Source organism: Coccinella septempunctata, chromosome 3 (assembly GCF_907165205.1).
Source record: "Coccinella septempunctata chromosome 3, icCocSept1.1, whole genome shotgun sequence".
Lineage (NCBI taxonomy): Eukaryota > Metazoa > Arthropoda > Insecta > Coleoptera > Coccinellidae > Coccinella > Coccinella septempunctata.
This window is the reverse complement of record NC_058191.1, coordinates 34,671,578-34,691,676: the sequence shown is the minus strand read 5'-3', so window position 1 is coordinate 34,691,676 and position 20,099 is coordinate 34,671,578. Positions and strand designations below refer to the sequence as shown.

At 36.0% G+C, this 20,099-nt stretch overlaps 1 protein-coding gene across 2 annotated transcripts in view; it reads right to left on the bottom strand.

Moving 5' to 3' along the window:
• Nucleotides 1-17,974, bottom strand: part of LOC123309359 (kinesin-like protein CG14535) — a 397,934-nt gene extending 379,960 nt beyond the window's left edge. The window contains exon 1 of one of the 2 annotated variants that reach the window (XM_044892442.1): nt 17,622-17,974. Coding sequence is in view for 1 of the 2 variants with exons in the window: in XM_044892441.1 (XP_044748376.1) it covers nt 15,350-15,385 (36 nt within the window). In the remaining variant the exon portion in view is untranslated. Of the gene's footprint in view, nt 1-15,349; nt 15,432-17,621 lie in introns of those variants that run through there. The other variant, XM_044892441.1, reaches the window with a different exon arrangement.
• Between the last annotated feature and the right edge of the window lie 2,125 nt (nt 17,975-20,099).

Here is a 20,099-nt window from a genome sequence, read left to right as displayed (position 1 = left end):
TTTCGTCTTGAGATGTGTATTAACGAGTATTCACAATCCCCTACAGACGAATACGCGAGTATAAATGAGGGTGCCTACGCAGAAAGTTCAAGTCTGCTTTCCATCCGTCTAAACGATAAATCTGATGGATTAGATAAGGAATCTACGTCAAGGTTCCCATTTGCTCTCGCCCCTTCACCCCAAGCCAACGGAGTATGTATAACTCGTTCCATGTCATGCCTTCTCTCCCCAGACTCACTCGACATGCACCTATATGAATATTTCCCCATTTTTTCGAGTGAAGTGACTCGAACACAAAGCCCTGATTGTAAATAGCCCCGGTGTTTCTAACAACTCATAATCCAAAGTGTGCAGGCAATAACAAGCCTGATGCGTTGACAGGGGGAGGTAGGAACAGGACCGCATGCTGTCCTAGTATGGTGAAGTGCAGTATGGCGAAAATCAGGAATTCTGACGGCCTCCAGTTTGGTAAACCAGAGAAATTCAGGACTATGCCATCCTGATAGGATTGAACAAAAAAGGCAAATTCACAAATTGATTTATAAGGTACTTCCAAAGTTATTCTCAAATAGAGACTAAAAAACAATACTCACAACAACTATTAAGTAGTATAAATGTAAAAAATTTAACATGAATGAATATAAATATTAAAATCTTTATTGGTCCCTCCTGACAACGTATGAGACAAGTAGTCATGATCATAGTATGATTATACAGACAAAGATACATCATCTATAATAATATGCCGTGGACAAAAGGAATGTTCTACTTTTTTATCATTAATATCTACTTTGTAATGAAAAATCAAGTTTCTTGAACGATCCCCAAAAGTTTTATTTATATGGTCTTGAATTTTTTGTCGATAATGATTTGAATTTTCAACAAGTAACATAAGCATAGTTCGTCGGATATTGGAAAGTACATTCTCGAATCATTCAGAAAAATCGTTTGGAAGTAAATATAGAAGGTGAAGAAGATGCTACTCCTTCTCACATCAGGACATTGTCGCCTTAGGAAGCACCTAATACACACTGTATATGCCCTAGGCGTCTCTGATAATAAATTCATGTTAATCTGACATTTTGCGTAGTGGGGCTGTCCTTGCGGTTGAAAATGGTGAAAAAAAATTGTTCGAGCGTGTCAGATTTTCAAAGGATATTTTAATTGGACCCAAAGGAAGCCACTTTTCAAGGAACAGACAGTTCGGACGTATCGCAAGGTCACAGCGGTTCTTTGAAAATACAAAAAAAATCGTAACTTATACATACTCGAGCGTATCAGATTGTCATACTAAAGGTTAATCTCGGTGTTGCAGACATGTTGACCCATTAACCTGACACTAATCATGGGTAGTTTTCTTAATCTGATAGTTTGAAGACGATAACAAGGCATTTTTTTAAAATATCTCCCTTCCTATACCTCTAATAGTTTCTGTATTCATTATGAAAGTTGTTGATAATAAAATTCTGTACAACTTTTGTCTGAAGCAATTTTACATTCTCCTTACTGTTTTCGAGTTAGAGGGCGATAAGGGCGAGGAGCTCAGCCACACATGCCGAGGTCAATTTAGAAACCCAGTCTAATGATCATTCATCGACATATATCTCGAAAACGTTCGAACCTATAAAAAATTGCTTCGAACAAAATTTGTAGAAAATGTTATGCCCTACAACTTTTATAATGAATGCGAAAACAATTCGAAGCCCAGGAGAGGTGATATTTCAAAAAAACTGATTTTTGTGACCTTCATGGCCAATTTCTATTGTTTCGGCTCGCTGAAACTGTCAGATTTTATTTTCTCCGTTATTCTTGAATCATTAGCTTCAATATAATAAAAAAACGCCAAGTTTGGCGCCCTACAACGAATTTTCGTCACGATTAAATTTTCAGATTAGTAGAATGTATAATTTTCAACATATAATTAACCACATATATCTTAATCTGACACTGTATTGTACTGTTTATACAATGATCGTTTTTTTTTTACTATTCTGACAGGCTGTCCTAGACAATTCTCTTTATATACAGGTCTAATTTTTGGTAGAGGTACTCTACAGGGTCCAAGGTATCTCCTTCTATATATCTGACACGCTCGAGTAAATCCCGAATTTACCTCGAGGGCTCCCCAACTATAGAGAATCCGGAAAATTGAGTTGAACGAGATACACACTAAATTGTCGAAGAGCTATTATATTTTATTAAATCCTTATATTATATTATTAAATCATTATATTATATTATTCAATCCTATCGTCCTTTCAAAACATTCCTCTCAGACCACGGTAAGTGCCCGGTTCTAGAATAATTCTGGTCATGATATACACTTCACATCAAAGATGAAAACCCGATGAATTATTACTCGTTCATCTCAGCGATTCTGTAACTCCACGATTTCCAGTGCCTGCCCGATTACCCCTGGGTATAGTTCGCAGGCGAAGATTGAATTTTCTAGATGCGTTTCGCGAGTTTCGACCGAGACAGGAATCGGTAATCCAATGGGATTTGAACCTGCGTTTAATATTGGATAAGTGGCGGGTGGTCCAGGATATTTCACATTAATCGGTGATAGGATGACCTAAATTCAGATACGGGTTGGAATGAACAGTTTTCGGAAAATGGGTTCAGACCTTATGTGCTCTGGGCATGCTTCCAGTCGGTTGACTAACATCTGTGGATAATGAAGTAAGAATCATGTCCCTGGTTGTTCATGCTGAGTATATTTACAGGAGCTAGGACAGGTGATGAAGAAGAACAAGACTAAGTTGAACTAATGCCGACGTTTCGTCCGTATATTCGACCTTTTTCAAGGCTATATAAAAAAGGTGCAATCAGAATGACAGCAAATAACAATGATAAATTACATACATTCAAAATGATAGAACAATTATCAACCAACAAACATGATAAATAGACAACAACAAAAAGATAATAAACTTAAATTGGGTAAAACTGCGGTATACAAACCTACCAAGTTCATTCAGTCTGACCTAAAAGCTGTTATTTCTACTGATAGTGTCTACTGTGGATAATGTAGATTTTGTCGGCGACCGCATATGGGCAAGTTAGAAAACCAGCTAGAGTTTTAGGTGCCTCCATTGGCCTCCACAGGGTGATTTCAAAGGTGAGGCTTTTTTTTTGACAGAGAGTAGAACTCATCAAAATAAGCAGTTTAACCAAAAATTATCTATATAAAATATCCGAGTTGGCTGAGATACAACCCCTAAAAGTTCGAAAAAAATTCATTGAATTTCGAGTACGGGACTGTGGAAGGAGACTCCGGCATCACAAAAACGAAACAAAACATAAACATATGGCTGGACAATGAATGGTTCAGTACCAAGTTCATCGGATTAAATGCATCAGGTCACTTTTGAGTGAATCATAATGGTTGTATCGTGCAATTTAGGTGAAGAAAAATGTAGAAAATCGAGGCAGTTTCTTGAAAGTGCTTATGTTAGTTATGTTGAAAAAGTTCTATGATGTTTCCCCATTTCATCCCATTTTTACGACGATTGTTGGAATGTTCGAACAAGAAGATTGTGGTACCCATTTCGAAAAAATTCGTGAATAATTTAGACGGATTTTATTGGTGAGATTTTGAAGTATTATTCTATTTTTTACACTTGTGTCCCAAGTCTCTTCTGCCAGTTGGTAGAATCCTAAGTTTCCATTTTCGTTACCACGTAAATAACGAACGGCCCAATATCCTAACAAAACCAAATGTCGAATCAGGAGATAAATAAGATATCACCCACGTCTTCCAGTTTTCGCATTATCATGACCATTACGTACCATAAAAATACCAAAACTTCAGAGAACCCAACTCATGAAACTAATGGTGGTATTCTGCTTTCATCTGTGAGCCAATCTATAACTTTTCATAAGTTTACAGGAAAACTGAAATTCTGGACGTTTTTAGTGATCTGTAGCTTACAGGAATCCGTAACTATTTACGATAAATAGTTCAAACGTAACACTGTAAAGGAGATTGTTACAGGAACATTTCCAGAATTTACTTCCCAGGGGCGGCACAACTCCTAATGAAAACTTAAAATGGCTATATCATTTTATCAGGGCCTGATCGGCAAAAATAGTATAGGAAAAAAGTGTTTATTGTGACCTCAAGAATCTATTGTTAAAATATTTTTTCTAGTCAAAAACTCACCCTGCATACAATCTGAATTGCAACCAAATGGCCAATAGTGAGTTACTGGTCTTCTTGAAGGGCATTGACATCTTAGGAAGCATCTAATGAAAGAAGGTCTAGCAGAAACTAATGATTGCAGATTATGTGGGAGTAAGAAGAAACTGAGGATCAATTGATAGCCATTGCAAGCTAACACAAAATATGCTTTGGACCAGGAATAAACCTTCTTGAAGCTATCCCATATACTGCAGTTTCTCAGACCTCTGGAACTACAGGATGAGCTGTGGAAGATGTACTGGCGAAAACAGCGCTATTGGAGACAAAATAAATCTCAAGGTCACTTGAAATCGAAAAGCTACTCTACTGAGCTAACCATACTGTGTAATGATCTAATTTCATCTTAATTTCATAAGTTCAGATAGGGGAGAACCTGTTGGTTAATTTTCCCTAATTTTCGATGTAATGTACGTTTTGAAGAGTACAAAATATAGCCATGAAACTTCGATCATGTTTTGGTTCCATGATGTGCCGATTGATCATTCAATCAGTGACTCTTCATAGGCACTAATCAAGGTATTTCAAATGAAGATCTATAGAAGTAAAAATTCAATTAACAGTCGATCAAAAAGAGATAATCCGACCTATATCCTATAATCGCTGAAATAAGTCTATGTACATCTACAAGCAAGCGTTATGGAAAGCTTGTCTACAAGAAAATTATTCTACCAAGGGAACCGTTGGGGCATCATATTTCATGCATAACTGTCAAAGTCATACTTTCTTCTTGTAGTAAAAAATAGGATTTTCCAACATTCCCTTAAAAGAGCGAATCCTGATGTTCAATTCGAATCACCCTCTATAAAGTACAACTGCATTTTTCGAAGGAAGTCTCTGATGAATTAAAACGACCACTGATGTTTTTGAATCAACTTCTGGAATGCAGATCTTCCGCTGGGTTCAATTTCTTTCTGGTACTTTCTCGAGTCGTCTAAAAATCGAATACGCTCAACATCTCCAGAGAGGATAATGCATTGTACACAATGATTCGCCGATTCGCCTGCAAGAAAAGATATCGGATACGAATACGACGATCTCGGTCGTTCCATTTCGATGAAATGTTATAAATTAGCAGGGTTTCCCTAGTTACACCTGCACCTTTTTATTGCATGTATTCAGAACGAGCTAGTCATGTTTTCAATCTGGACCGATTAATGGTGAGGCGAGGCATGCGAAATTTACATTACAGCGCTTTGCACTCCAGCTTCCTTCTATCTGATCGGATACAATCCAATCTGCATATTTCGGCCCTTGAATTATGAACGTCATTCGGGAAGGTGTGTATTCTTGAATTCGATTTTCGTCTTTTAGAAATTCGTACTTGAAGAATTCGCACGCTGCCGGAAGCTTACAATTGGGGGGATTCTGCGCCATAGATTTTATTCACCTACTCTATAGATTCAGATTGGGAATAAAAAAAACTCGCGAGGACAATTTTTTTTTCCGAATTTCGTTTCACAAAACGCAGATTCGTCACCTGTAAAAATATTTTTTGTATGTGTATTTGTGTGTCTGTGACACTTCCTTATAGATAAGCTAAAGGTAGTAATTTTGAAGCGATCAAGCTCAAATTACAAGGTGTGTGAAGGCCTAGTAATTTCTGTGAAAAGCAGAAAAACATTAAGCTGCAAATTATTCCACTTTCATAGATGTAAAATTTTGTAGACAGGAGCTCTTTTTGATGTAAGAAAATGTATACAACGTGTCCCGAATTTGAGCTATGACGTCATCGATACTTTCTTCAATCTACCCAACCAATCACCCTCTGATGTATTGTATGTATTCTCAGTTCTCTCATCAGTGTATAAATTCATGGTAAATCATAAAAAATGCTATGACACTTTCGGGGTAATTGTAGTCATACCTTTCCTCGGCAACTAGAAGGAATGAGTAGAAATATCCCAGAATGTTTCGTGAAGGACCGAATATATCATTTCTAATTAACCAGATACTTGCTAGGTGGTGTCCTTTTACCCGTCGTTTGTCAAGTGTTTATATATAGTACTCGAACACCTCTGACTAGATGTGAATAATGGACTGCATTAGAATGACTGAAGTTGATAGATAATGACAAGTTAGAAAGTTAGAAGTTCAGTATTATGGGGCATCACTTTGACACCGGTTCTTCGATGACGATTTTCTCTAGATTTTTTTTTAAATGCCCTTATAGATATACCGCTTACTATTCTTGCTCTCTAATGAACTGAAGTGTTATATGAAAATTCCGATATACACCAATCAGACAGAATTTTGTACTTCGATTAATAGAATGATTCAGAATAACAAGGCTATGTAAATTAGAAGGATTTTATCCTATACTTGGATGGAATTCCAATGCAGCCATCTTTCTTCAGATTGAATACAAAATACAAACTGTTAAGTAACTAAATGTTTCGGATTTTGCAAGTTTCTCTAAGATATATTTATACGAAAGTAAAGTTGAGGCTAATAGTCTTGGAAATTTGACATGTTTTCAATCAGATGGGAACCCTAAATTGGTAGAAACACTAAGTATCAACCATCAAAGTTTCATAACCTATTCGATCCTTCTGTATTTTTCTCCTGGCCATCATTTTAAGCTTATCACCCATACATTTTTGTATCTCTTATTGTTATTTTAATCACAGGTTCTGACAGCTCCTCTTAAAGCTGTCGGGTATCAACAGCTAAACGAATTTTATCAAGAATCTGATGATACCATGATTTTAGGCTAATTTAATACTATAGTAAAAATTGTTTCCCTTGAAATTTTAAGACATCAAATGTTTATCGACAATCTGATCATTCATTACCCTAGTGAAAACATAACCAAGAGTTCTGCTAGCTCAGGGTTAAGCTGGCAGAACTCCATAGATAATCGAATTTTCACCAACAATCTAACCAGGCCACAACTTTGGGATTATTTGTAGCTAATTCATTTATCCAGTGAAAAATTTCCGCCCTCAATTTGAAAGAGTTATGGCAGTTTCTGCTAACTGAACGTTGAGTAAGCAGAACTCAACAGTGAATCAAATCTGTCGTTCCCGTTTTTACGACGATTGTTGGAATGCTCGAACAAGAAGATTGTGATGCCCATTGTGAAAAAAATTCGTGAATAATTCAGACGAATTTTATTGTTGAGATTTTGAAGTATTATTCTATTTTTTACACTTGTGTCCTAAGTCCCTCCTGTTAGTTGGTATCGAAATGAGCCATTTCATAAAATCGTGTAAGTTACTAAAAATAATGAGAATAATTCGACAATCCTAAGTTTCCATTTTCATTACCACGTAAATATCGAACGAGCCAATATCCTCAACGAAACCAAATGGTCGAATCAGGAGATGAGTTTTTCCCACGGCTTTGAGATAATTCAGCTTACAAACGGTCTAGGGTCGTATAAGGATCTATTTCAGTAATCATTTTCAATTTTTTTTCAGCTTTGTCATTTTGAAAATTATGCATAGGTGATTTCGGGGGTGATTTTTGGTGAAACGCTTCATTTTGACCAGTTCTACCTTCTGTTGAAAAAAAACGCTTAACCTTCAAATACACCCTGTATAGAGGTTAAATAAGTGATTCTAGCAAAAATCAGGTAATTCAGTTTTCGGTAAAATTATCATCAAGTATTGGATAATTTTAGGCCAATTTATGGTAATGCTAATGACTACTATCCCAAACAGACGAATTAAGAGATCTTCTTTTTTACCACCTATAGGAAATCTTCTGACCAAAGTGAAAATGGATCAAAAAGTGATGATGATAATTTATGACGACCATAAATGATAATTTTGACATACGACTGGATAAATATTTCATTTGAATTGAACATAAACTCCGGGTTTCATAAAGCTTGTTCGGGGAATCAACGCTTGATAGGCGAATAGACGTTAATTTGTTTTCAATCGATAATTCAGTGATGATCATTCAGAATATCATTCCCGTATAAAATTATGATGTTTATACGTCCATTCTATTATTCTCAATCGCTACTCCTTCAATATATTCAGAAATGAAAAGGTTTCATTGATTTCGTTTGAGAAATCTAGTGACTGTCAAATCGTTGATCGGACAATCAAAGTTTTATGAAACCCGCTGTAAGTCTATTAGCAAATGTCGCAAACATTCCTCGACGAAATTCAAATTTCAACGATTGATTCCGAGCATACTAACACAACAAAGAAACACATCCACAATTCGTTCCGCCAACTACCACTGGAACTGGTAGAGCAATCCAGAATATTACAATATCTTGCCATAAACTTCAAAATTCCAAATCCCCACACTCTCCAACTACTTCACCGTATTCGTTCCCTTTCCCAATTCTTCCGGACGAAAAAGGACCAATTTGGATCACGACTTCGACTTTTCTCGTTATATTGGACTTGGCAAGTTTCATTGTTAACATAACGGGAAATTTTCGGACTACTCCTGTTGAACTTGCGAAGTCGGCCAACAACCCCTCCGCCCCTAATCCTGTTCCCTAGTGCCGGCATTTCTCGAATTGACGTTGACAAACGACTGTCTGTTGATTTTTAAATCATTTTTAGGGTTTCCGGGGTGGATGTGTCGACAAATTGGTGTGTTTCGGGCGCAGACGAACGTAGAAATAGACCGTCGTAGGCTTGACATTATGCGGGGTTCAAATCCATTAATCTTGGCAGATTGAGTCAGCCGAGGTTTCCCTGATTTCGGGGAGAAAAGAAACCTATCGTTTGTTACTAATGATAATAAAATAAGTTCCTGATAGTTGATAGTTCGATGATTCTATGTTTATAATGGGTTATTTTACGTTTCTGACAAATCCATATAACAAACGGCGTAGACAATTTGAAACAAATGTCACGAGAGTACTGTTTATTATTTTCTTTATCATTTTTTTCTCAGTTTTTCTAGTCATGAAGTGTATGAAATCACATTTAACCCTCTAATGCCCAAGTTTTTTTCTTTTTTAAAATTATTTCCGTATAGTTTCAAATTAGCTTATGTATAATCTACATCTTTTTTTCGCAAATAGTTAACTGATTTATATCAACACCTGTACTCACAAAATGAACCTATACTGAAGGCGGACATGGGCAGAATAATTTTTTATCCACATATATGCAACCAGTCTCAAGGCGGACTTGGGTATTAGAGGGATAAACTACATCGAACATTTAATAAAGAGCTTGACAAAGACCAAAAGCGGCTTTCTAACTCATACATTGTCCCTTATTCTTTACTCAAAAAATCGATACATTCCTTGTAAGTTGAACTAATATTCTATTTTTTCAAACTTGGTCCTACTCGTAAGTATTTTTCTGTCACTTGTTATCGAAACGAGCCATTTCATGAAATCGTTACCTATATAGTCCATTCAAGAATGATTGACATCCCCGTAGGTCTTGAAAATCCGGACGCAGCTTAATATCTGATCACAAAATAAGGAATATGCAAATGTAACCTAGACAAGTATTTGAAAAGAAGAAATATTAGACTTCAGAGCATATTAATCAGCATTCAAAAACACTCATGTTTCCAATTTGTAGGATTAAATTAAGAACATAAATAGCAGTACAAAATTCAAATTATCGTCGGTCAGTGCATATAGATTCACACATAATAGGACTATAGATCACTGTTTATTCACAATTCCAACCTGAAAACTGCAAAACAAAATCTCAACTTATGAGATATTACCAACTCAAATTCGATTTTCCATAGCCACCCAAGATGTCAATCAGTCTTGAATGGACTATAGTTGGGGAGCCTAAGAGAGAAATTCGGGATTTACTCGAGCGTGTCAGATTAATATGAAGTGAGATAACTTGGACCTTGTAGAGTACCTCTACCAAAAATTAGACCTGTATATAGTGGAAATTGTCTAGGGCAGCCCGTCAGAATAAAAAAAAAAGATCATTGTACATACTCGAGAGTGTCAGATTGAGATATATGTGGTTGAAAAGTATATTTCCTCCTAATCTAACAATTTGAGCGTGACGAAAATGTGTGGAAGGGCGCCAAAGTTGCAGAAAAAAAAACGTGTACATTCTCGAGCGCGGTGGCTTTTTAATTTATTTGAAGCTAATGGGTTGAGAATAACGTATAAAAATAAATCTGACAGTTTCAGCATGCCGAAACAATAAAAATTGGCCATTAAGGTCACAGAAATCAGTTTTGTTGAAAAATCTTCTCTCCTGGGCTTCAAATTGTTTTCGCCTTCATTATAAAACTTGTAGGGCATAACATTTTCTACAAATTTTGTCCGATGCAATTTTTTCTACGTTTGAACATTTTTAGATATATGGCGATGAATGTACAATAGGCTGGGTTTCTACGTTGACGTTGACCTTGGCCTTTCCCATGTGTGGCTAAGCTCCTCGCCCTTCATCACCCTCTAGCTCGAAAACGGTTGAGAGTATGAAAAATTGCTTCAGACAAAAGTTGTATAGAATTTTATAATCTACAACTTTCATAATAAATACAGGTACAGGAAGGGAGATATTTCAAAGAAATGTCTTGTCATCATCTTCAAACTGTCAGATCAAGAAAACCCGAGAGAAAACCCCTCTTAATTATTGTCAAATTAATGGGTCAACAGGTCTGCAACACCGAGATTAACCATCTTTATGAAAATCTGATACGCTCGAGTATGTACACCTGACGATTTTTTTTACATCTTTGAAAACCTTCAGTCGCTTTACCCACCGCTGAAAGTGCATACATCATAGAATCTTTTATCTTTCTACCATCTAATCTTCGAAATCCATTATGTATCCACGACGCTCGAGTAAATCATTTGTTATTTTGTATAGGTTCAGGTAATACGCCCTGTATAATAGACTATTAATAATCAAACATTTCAAAAATAATTTCAATCAAGTTTTTTAATCCTTCCCTCATAAGCTGATGTCATCTTATCACAGCCTTCCATTACAGTCAACTGTTACATTTAAATATTTCCCCCTGAAGACCAACCTTTATCGTCATATTTATTGCATCGATAAGAACCGTTTAGTTGGGAAGATATCAGATACTCTACAAAGAATCTTCTTATGAAACTTTGTACATTCGCCGCTGACTTATCAGGCACTCAATTACTTCCATTTTAATTTATGACCGTACTATATCCAAAATACGAACTAATAAGTACGATAAGAACAGATAACGAGAATATCAAGTGTATATTTACTGTTACATAAATGACTTATAGCAGCAACATCCACGAGATTTCAGTTCTTTGGTTGCAGTTATTAAGATGATTGGATATACAGCTCGTACCTTGAATTCTTCGTTGCTTTTTCGAGGACGTTCGAACTATTTCTTAAGCAGGAAACGAAAAACTATCCATCATCCTTATACTAGTTAAATGCATATAGGTATCTAAATCATGCGAGGAAAACAAAAAAAGAGCATCTGAGATCTCCGGGTTTCTCATTGAAAATTATTCTTCATGAAATATCCTCAATATTCCAAACAATATTGCAGATAGAAATTCAGTTCTTGATAAAAAAGAGAGTCACTCAACATTGGGTCTTTGAATTAATGATATAATTCTTACATTTTATACTTACAGAAACGTAGAGTGGCAGAAATCGTTATTTTCAAAAAAATCACATTTCTGCATATACAGGGTGAGTCTTTGACTCGTGGAAATATTTCAACAGTAGATCCTTGAGGACCAAAGAAACAATTTTTTCCTTTACCATGTTTTCCGAGACAGCTCGGTTTAAAGATACAGGCTGTTGGAAAACCTTTAAAAATTGTTATTTTTAGTTCTATCATACGAACGCTTTTATCGAGGCTTTTATCGAATGAAATGAATCTCGGAATATAGCTTTTCATTTACTTATCTGATTGATTGATATCACCCACGTTTTCCAGTTTTCTCACTATGACCATTACGTAACATAAAAATACCAAAAATTCAAAGAACCCAAGTCTTGAAACTAAGTTGGATGCTATCTTATGAATATTTGAACGTTTTGTAAAATAAAAGTATTCTTCATATTTTCTTGTATAATGCGCCGTTTTCGAGTAATTTGATGTTCAAAAAGGAAAAAGTACATATCTGTGAAATTTGAAAAATTGGGTACTTTGGCTGAATAAAACACTGCTTAGGAGATCCACAGATGTGTAGTGTCACAGATTTAGCTAGTTATTCTGAAGGTAATTTTGATTTTCCAGGGGTGGCACAGCTCATTATGAAAAATTAGAATGGCTGTATCTTTTTATCAGGGTCGTTTGGGAAGAAATGGTAAAGGATAAAGAAGTTTCTTTCGACCTCAAGAATCTACAGATGAAATATTTGTACGAGTCAAAGACTTCAAAAGAGAAAAATTTTCTATTTAGAGCGCAATAGTTCAGCTTAAAGGCATTTCAGGTTCATCCTTTCATTCTGGGACACCCTGTAAGGTTAGGGGATTATGTTTTGCGTATAAACAAACTGGAATATGACTTCATTACCAAAGCAATAATTCACGTACTGAACATCCCAGGAATTAGGCAGCAATTAACTTTTTGTCACTGTTTCTTTGACATTTATCCCTTTCACTTCTATCCAACAAATCTTGAATATCTGAAATACAATCTAAATTACCGATTACGATCTGTAGTGAACATACGTCCATGTCTCCAGCCCCCCCAAATTTAAATATTTCACTTTTTTTGACGCTAAAGTTTTGTACTAGTTTTGTACCGAAATGTACCGTTGAAAAAAAGTTTTGTACCCCTAATTAAAGTGACGAAAATACGGTTTTCAGTTTGGGGGGGCCGTAGACATGCTCACCCCCCACTTTTGAAATTGCAATTTTTTTGTATTTCAAAGTTTTGTACTAGTTTTGTACCGAAATGTACCGTCAAGAGAAAGTTTTGTACCCCAAGATTAAGGGGTCTTAGGAGGGTTTGAAATTGGGGGGGCTGGAGACATGTTTTCGAAATAATGGGATTTCTGTTTTCGAAACAAGCTAAAACATGAGTACTAGTTTTGTACCGAAATGTACCGTTGAGAAAAAGTTTTGTACCCTAATTAAAATGAAGAAAATACAGTTCTCTGTTTGGGGGTACTGTAGACATGCTCAACCCTCAATTTCGAAAATGCAATTTTTTTGTATTTCAAAGTATTTTACTAGTTTTGTACCGAAATGTACCGTCAAGAAAAAGTTTCGTACCCTAAGATTAAGGGGTCTTGGGAGGGTTTGAAATTGGGGGGTTGGAGACATGTTTTAGAAATAATGAGGTTCCGGTTTTCGAATCAAGCTAAAACATGAGTACTAGTTTTGTACCGAAATGTACTGTTGAGAAAAAGTTTTGTACCCTAATTAAAATGAAGAAAATACAGTTTTCTGTTTGTCTACAGTACCCCCAAACAGAAAACTGTATTTTCTTCATTTTAACTAGGGTACAAAACTTTTTCTCAACAGTACATTTCGGTACAAAACTAGTACTCATGTTTTAGCTTGTTTCGAAAACAGAAATCCCATTATTTCGAAAACATGTCTCCAACCCCCCCAATTTCAAACCCTCCTAAGACCCCTTAATCTTGGGTACAAAACTTTTTCTTGACGGTACATTTCGGTACAAAACTAGTAAAAAACTTTGAAATAAAAAAAAATTGCATTTTCAAAAGTGAGGGTTGAGCATGTCTACAGTACCCCCAAACAGAAAACTGTATTTTCTTCATTTTAATTAGGGTACAAAACTTTTTCTCAACGGTACATTTCGGTACAAAACTAGTACTCATGTTTTAGCTTGTTTCGAAAACAGAAAACTCATTATTTCGAAAACATGTCTCCAGCCCCCCCAATTTCAAACCCTCCTAAGACCCCTTAATCTTGGGGTACAAAACTTTTTCTTAACGGTACATTTCGGTACAAAACTAGTACAAAACTTTGAAATACAAAAAAATTGCAATCTCAAAAGTGGGGGGTGAGCATGTCTACGGCCCCCCCAAACTTAAAACCGTATTTTCGTCACTTTAATTAGGGGTACAAAACTTTTTTTCAACGGTACATTTCGGTACAAAACTAGTACAAAACTTTAGGGTCAAAAAAAGTGAAATATTCAAATTTGGGGGGGCTGGAGACATAGACCTAGTGAACATAACATCTCGAAACTAATCGAGACCATTAATAAATTTACGTTTAGTCCTGATCCAGGAGCAGGCCCAATTAACGCTATCATATCGGCGCACATGCAACAATGCGTATAATCCATTCGAAATGAAGGCTTAAAGTTGTATAGCATCCATCCCTTTTTGTTCTGAGCCCTATTTTATGATAGACTATAAATTTCTATGGGTATAAATCGAATGTTAATGCACTGCAACGGCGGGGGATTCAACATTTCATGTGCTTTATAGTACTCTCGGCCATAATCGTCGATTTCACGCTGTTTCTTGCATCAACTACGTTATCTACTGCACGCATAGATTAACACAGCCTCGGCCTGCAGGTGAGGGTGACAACGATGGAAGGTGTTGTTCGACTTGTACCATCACATAAAATGGCGTAAGATCTGGGCATTAAGGAGATAATAGGATTGGGAAAACGGCCAAATACGGCGTATAAGTCTTATCCTCTCTAATTCTGCATAATGAATCTTTCAGTCCCACATAAAGGGGTGTAGTTTTCAGTGAAATGTGATGACAAGAAATTTTTTTTCAATAGGGTTGACCAAGAATCACGAAAAGTCACGAGGGTCATATGGCACAATACTTCGAAGATATTTATTATCTCTTGTATCCATGAATACGTCTGTTCATTTAGTTTGTTAAATATTATTAGTTTGTTAATTAATTAATTAAATATGTTCTTATAGCAGTTCTCAATGAAAATTCTGTTCAGAAATAATTATTTTTAAGTCTTTAATGATGAAGACGTCTGGAGAATTCCAAGATATATCTTCATAACTACTCTATATTTGTATAAGCAAAAATTACTTACTCTTTCTAGTGAAATCGACAATATACAGATGTCCTAATGAAAAAGGAGCCACCGCTGATATTCCCCATATTATAAATAGCGAAATTAAATGTATATAATAGGTATAGGTATTCCTTAACAGTGGGATATTTTTTTCTTGTGATCCTCCTATTTCAATGTGAGCGATACTAATAATAGATCACATAACAACACAGCCATATCGACACATCACCAAGAACAACACTTAGAACAATCAACTTACTCTTGGGTATCCGTAGTTTTGGTTAAAAACGTTCATCGTTAGAAGTCCTCTGATTTCAAAAAGCCGAGAAGGTAGCAGTCCTGTAACTATTTTTATTTCACGTGAACATAACTTCGGGATCTAGTTGAATTTTGTAAGAATATGATTGCTGATGTGCTATGGAATATTGATTAAACAAAGCCTATGACTTCAATGAATAACAACTGATCATATTTTCTCTGTCGGAAAAATACATTGCATACATTTGAAAATAATTTGAGTCGTAAACTGTTCTTCCAACGGGGATATTCAATAAACCACAGAATCCTGCATGAGAAAAAGCCCGTTTTATTCATTTAATGAAGCGAATATTTGACAAGGAATAGGTCTTCCTTAATAATTTCAGTTAATTAATTGGTTCTTATTGTAGTAATTTATTCCGCAAACATGAACGTTAAGTGCTCACTACATCGATTACTCGAATAGAGAAGAGTCCTTGGAGAAGGCGTAGCGAAATGGATCGAGATTCAAACAAGACAATTCTGGTCAGAGTACAACTGAAATTATCATTTCAGATTCACTCTACCTGATGTTGAGTAGACATTTCTTTTTTCACCAATGTATTTATTTGTTAATTAATGATGAAAGTGAGTGGCAGTGTATGAAAATAGCAGTGGAAGATGTACATAAAAATAGTGATCATGATGAGAACGTGGAAATAAAAACGCATACTTATAATCGATTACTCTAATTCTATCAACTTTACAAAAGAGAGTTTCAAACAAAACATTCCTCTTTTTTAGTAGAGCATCTCCTAAAATTATTTAGGACTAAACCGAGGACTAAACAAAGTGTTTCGTTTCTTCTGCACAGCTAACAACTTCCTTATTTTAAATGGAACATCCTATATATTTTCACATTTTTGAATTCCTTGTTAGATTTGAATATAAGTTTGATGAAACAACTATATCTGAATTCTCAACGGTTTTCGTGAAATTTGATTTCTTATTAATATTTTGAGAGTTTGAGGTACTTACATAAAGGACTATAGCTCCGTCCCTCTTCTACGTAATTGATTCAAATTTCGACTGTGTCTAGTCAATAAATGAAACACTTTTTTTTTAGATAACCATATTATATACAGGGTCCACGAGAATGTGGATCCATTATCAAAACAGAAATTCATCAAAATCTGATTTTTTTTGAATGGCAACCCATATTTTTTTTCTGTTCATTTTTTAAAACAACTAATAGCGAACAAAAAATGTTTAAATAATGAACAGTAAAAAAATATGGGTTGCCATTTAAAAACATTAAGATTTCGATGACTATCTGTTTTAATAATGGATCTACGTTTTCGTGAACCCTGTATATAATATGGTTATTCACAAAAAAAAATCATTTACTGACTAGACACAGTCCAAATTTTAATCAATTACATAGATAAGGGACGGAGCTATAGTTTTTTATGTAAGTACCTCAAACTGTGAAAATACATATTAATAAAAAGTCAAATTTCTCGAAAACCGTTGAGAATTCAGACATAGTTGTTTCATCAAACTAATATTCAAATTTAACAAGAAATTCAAAAATGTGAAAATATATAGCGTGTTCCATTTAAAATAACGAAGTTGATAGCTGTGCAGAAGAAACGAAAAGCTTTCTATAGTTCAAAATAATTTTAGGAGATGCTCTACTCACAAAGAGGAGAGTTTCATTTGAAACTTTTTTTTGTGAAGTCAACAGAATTAGAGTAATCGACCGCTTCCCCATGGCGCGTACACCCTGTATAAAGGGTGTTCACTTAAGATTATCATTAGATTATTATTACTAGAAGGGTTGCTCTTTGAAAACTTGAGAGAAAAATTTTTGGGAATATCGAAAAATGATTCTATTTTTCCCTTCAAATAGGAATAAGTTTATTAACTTATTTCATAAAAACAAACACCTTACAGAATTTCAACTATACAATTAGTTCCCCAAATCTACTGATCAAGACGATGATTTTCATCTGCCTGATTTTGCTAATTGCATATTCGAAATCCTAACTGATGGGGAAATATTTAAAAATTACTTTCCCCGGGAAACTACCTTCAACAGCCTGTATATAGAAAACAGACTATTCGAATTAGGTTTTCCCCTGACTTTCCGACTTAGAATTAACCAGGAGCAAATCGTTGATTTCATTTTTAATTGATTTTGTTTCAGAGATTGGGAGTGAAAACCCTAAAAAGTTTATGAAGAGACATAAATTTTTTTCCTGCTATTTTATACGAATAGAATCACAACATACCTTGACAGTATATCCGCAAATTCCTACCACCAAAAACCAACCACGAAAGTTGCGAACAACCCCGATCGCGAACGCACAAAATTACCGAAAATCAAACCGTAAACAAAAAGTTTTCACGTGTACCCCGTATCGGACAAATCGACAATCAATTAGCGTCGGCGGTCCAGGCAACAATTAATAACGTTAGAAACACATGTCCACCACGTGTGCGGCGGCATTCACTGTGAAACAAAAAAAATCACCGCGTCCGGTTCACCAATACGCGCTAAAAGGTACGGAATATCGGAGCGCTCCGGGCAGCGATGCTGCTGCCTTGACGGTAGGGCGCGAACGATTGTTTACCGGCGTTCTGGAAGGAGCACATGGGATGCAGCGGGCTCCTGTTCTACGCCTGCTTACTGCTCCGAGTTTGATTAGATGACGAGAAGTGAAGAGATTAATGTTGTTGAAATTAGGCCTGTCTGCTTGTGAACACTTCCGGAAACAGATCCAGGTGCAAATTTCCATCTGTTTCTGGTAAAAATTATCGAAGAAGATTCCTTATTGGTTGTTCCAACTCAATGGTACGCCCATAGGACACAATACATCGTTTTTCCAAAACAGGAATAACCCTTTCACGCAGACGACTGGTCAAAGTTCTAAAAAACGAAAAGCAACTTGTGGTATTAACATCGACATCTAATCGACGAGTTATTCTGAAGCTATTCATTGATAGATGGTGCAAATACGAAGAAATGTCTGCTCGAACTTCTGGAAAAATGATTCACTTCTTTTCGTCCTTAAACACTTTTCGTCCGCCCTGTTCCTCGCTCAGTTACAGATGCAATAGTGGCGATTTTATCAATTTCGATAGCCAAGATTTGATGAAAACACAAATGCCCTGACAATAACTATCATTTTCACTTGATATAAGTAACTTTGGTGCAGGAGCACGAATGAAACGGTTGAACACATGCTGTTCTTCTGTATCAACCTTGAAGACTTAAGGATGACACACCTAGGAAACACAACACCCACAACTCCTATGGTAAGAGGGACACCTCTCTGTCGACTCGTGTCATTTTTGTCAGCATGTCACAGAGTTTAAGTCTCTCCAACTACAAGCGGACAATGTGTCACGAGGCCACAGTTCAGCCCAGTGGGGCACCGCACGTAGAAGAAGAAGTGTCTATATTGACTCGCCTGCTTGCTAGCCGCGGCTACGCCTGCTCTGCTATCAATTTGCAGGCTCGACTGTAATACACAGGTTTTCGTTCTTGGTACATAAATATAAACATTTTAGACCAAGAGGAAAATAGTTTTCGACTCCGAGAAAAAATATTTTGTGATTCCGAGAAAATACACTGCTCAAAAATTAAAGGGGATATTTTGCAAACAATTTTGCATATTATGTATTTATGAATGTATATATATATCTGCCTAAATGGCAAAAGAAGCAAGGCTGCATTAAAACCACAAATTAGTAAAGAAATAAACAAAATAAAGGTTCTATCTGGTGGAGTCCGCAAGCTCAAAGCTTAAAAAAAGTTCCTTCTGTTAAAAACACCTTGAAATTAAGGTAAAATATCGGTTGGCCACCTCCTATTCTATACGGTATTGTGTCAATGTGGTTATCAATGAAAGTTTGAGGAATGTTTTGCCAAATGCAATGGCGAGTTGTCTGCGGTGGGTCAGTTAAGCGGTGTAATTGCTGTGACGTTGCAGACCAGATATGTTCATTACAATGGTGGTCATGGATTTCTATGCGGTCGTTGAGGATTCTGGCCTAGTATGGATTAGCATTTTCGTCGATTAACATAAAACTGTCGCCGATGACTTCCGCGAAAGAAACAATTTCAGATTCTATATTCAAATCAGGATAACTCACCGTTGTGATGAGTATAATAAGATCTGGGCGTCCATTGAAACAAGTGCCTCCCAAAGCGTAGACTGCGTCATGCACCGCCGAAAAGAGTTGGAGTTAAATGTTCATATTACAGAAACATTCGCCCATCAGACGCATACAGACTCAATCTGGAAATCCATGAGCATGTAGGTTCTCCATCTATGTGTATTTTCATGTTCGAGAGCCAAACGATATATTTCTGATCTTCTCGCCCTTGATCAGGTAGCTCCCAACATGAGCTATTGATTTAGAAAGCTGCGAAGAAGAGATTTCGTCGTGCACATGTTATAAGCCGATCTTGTGCGGTTGTAGATCTTGCTCTTTCACCACCATGAGTATATGCAACACTTCCACTAGTAGGATAGAGATTTCGGGCTCTACTAACCACCCTTTGCGAAACCCAAAGTCTTGTTGAGTCAAACATTCGTTAAACCAACACAGACGGCTTCTAAACGCATGTTTGACATTATTAGATTAAACAAAAATTTATTATTCGATTTAAGACCGGTACTTTCAAGTGCGAATAACTAAATTTATTCGATAGATAAGTCTTATTCTTAGGATAAGTAAAAATGCTGTCTTTTCACTTTCAG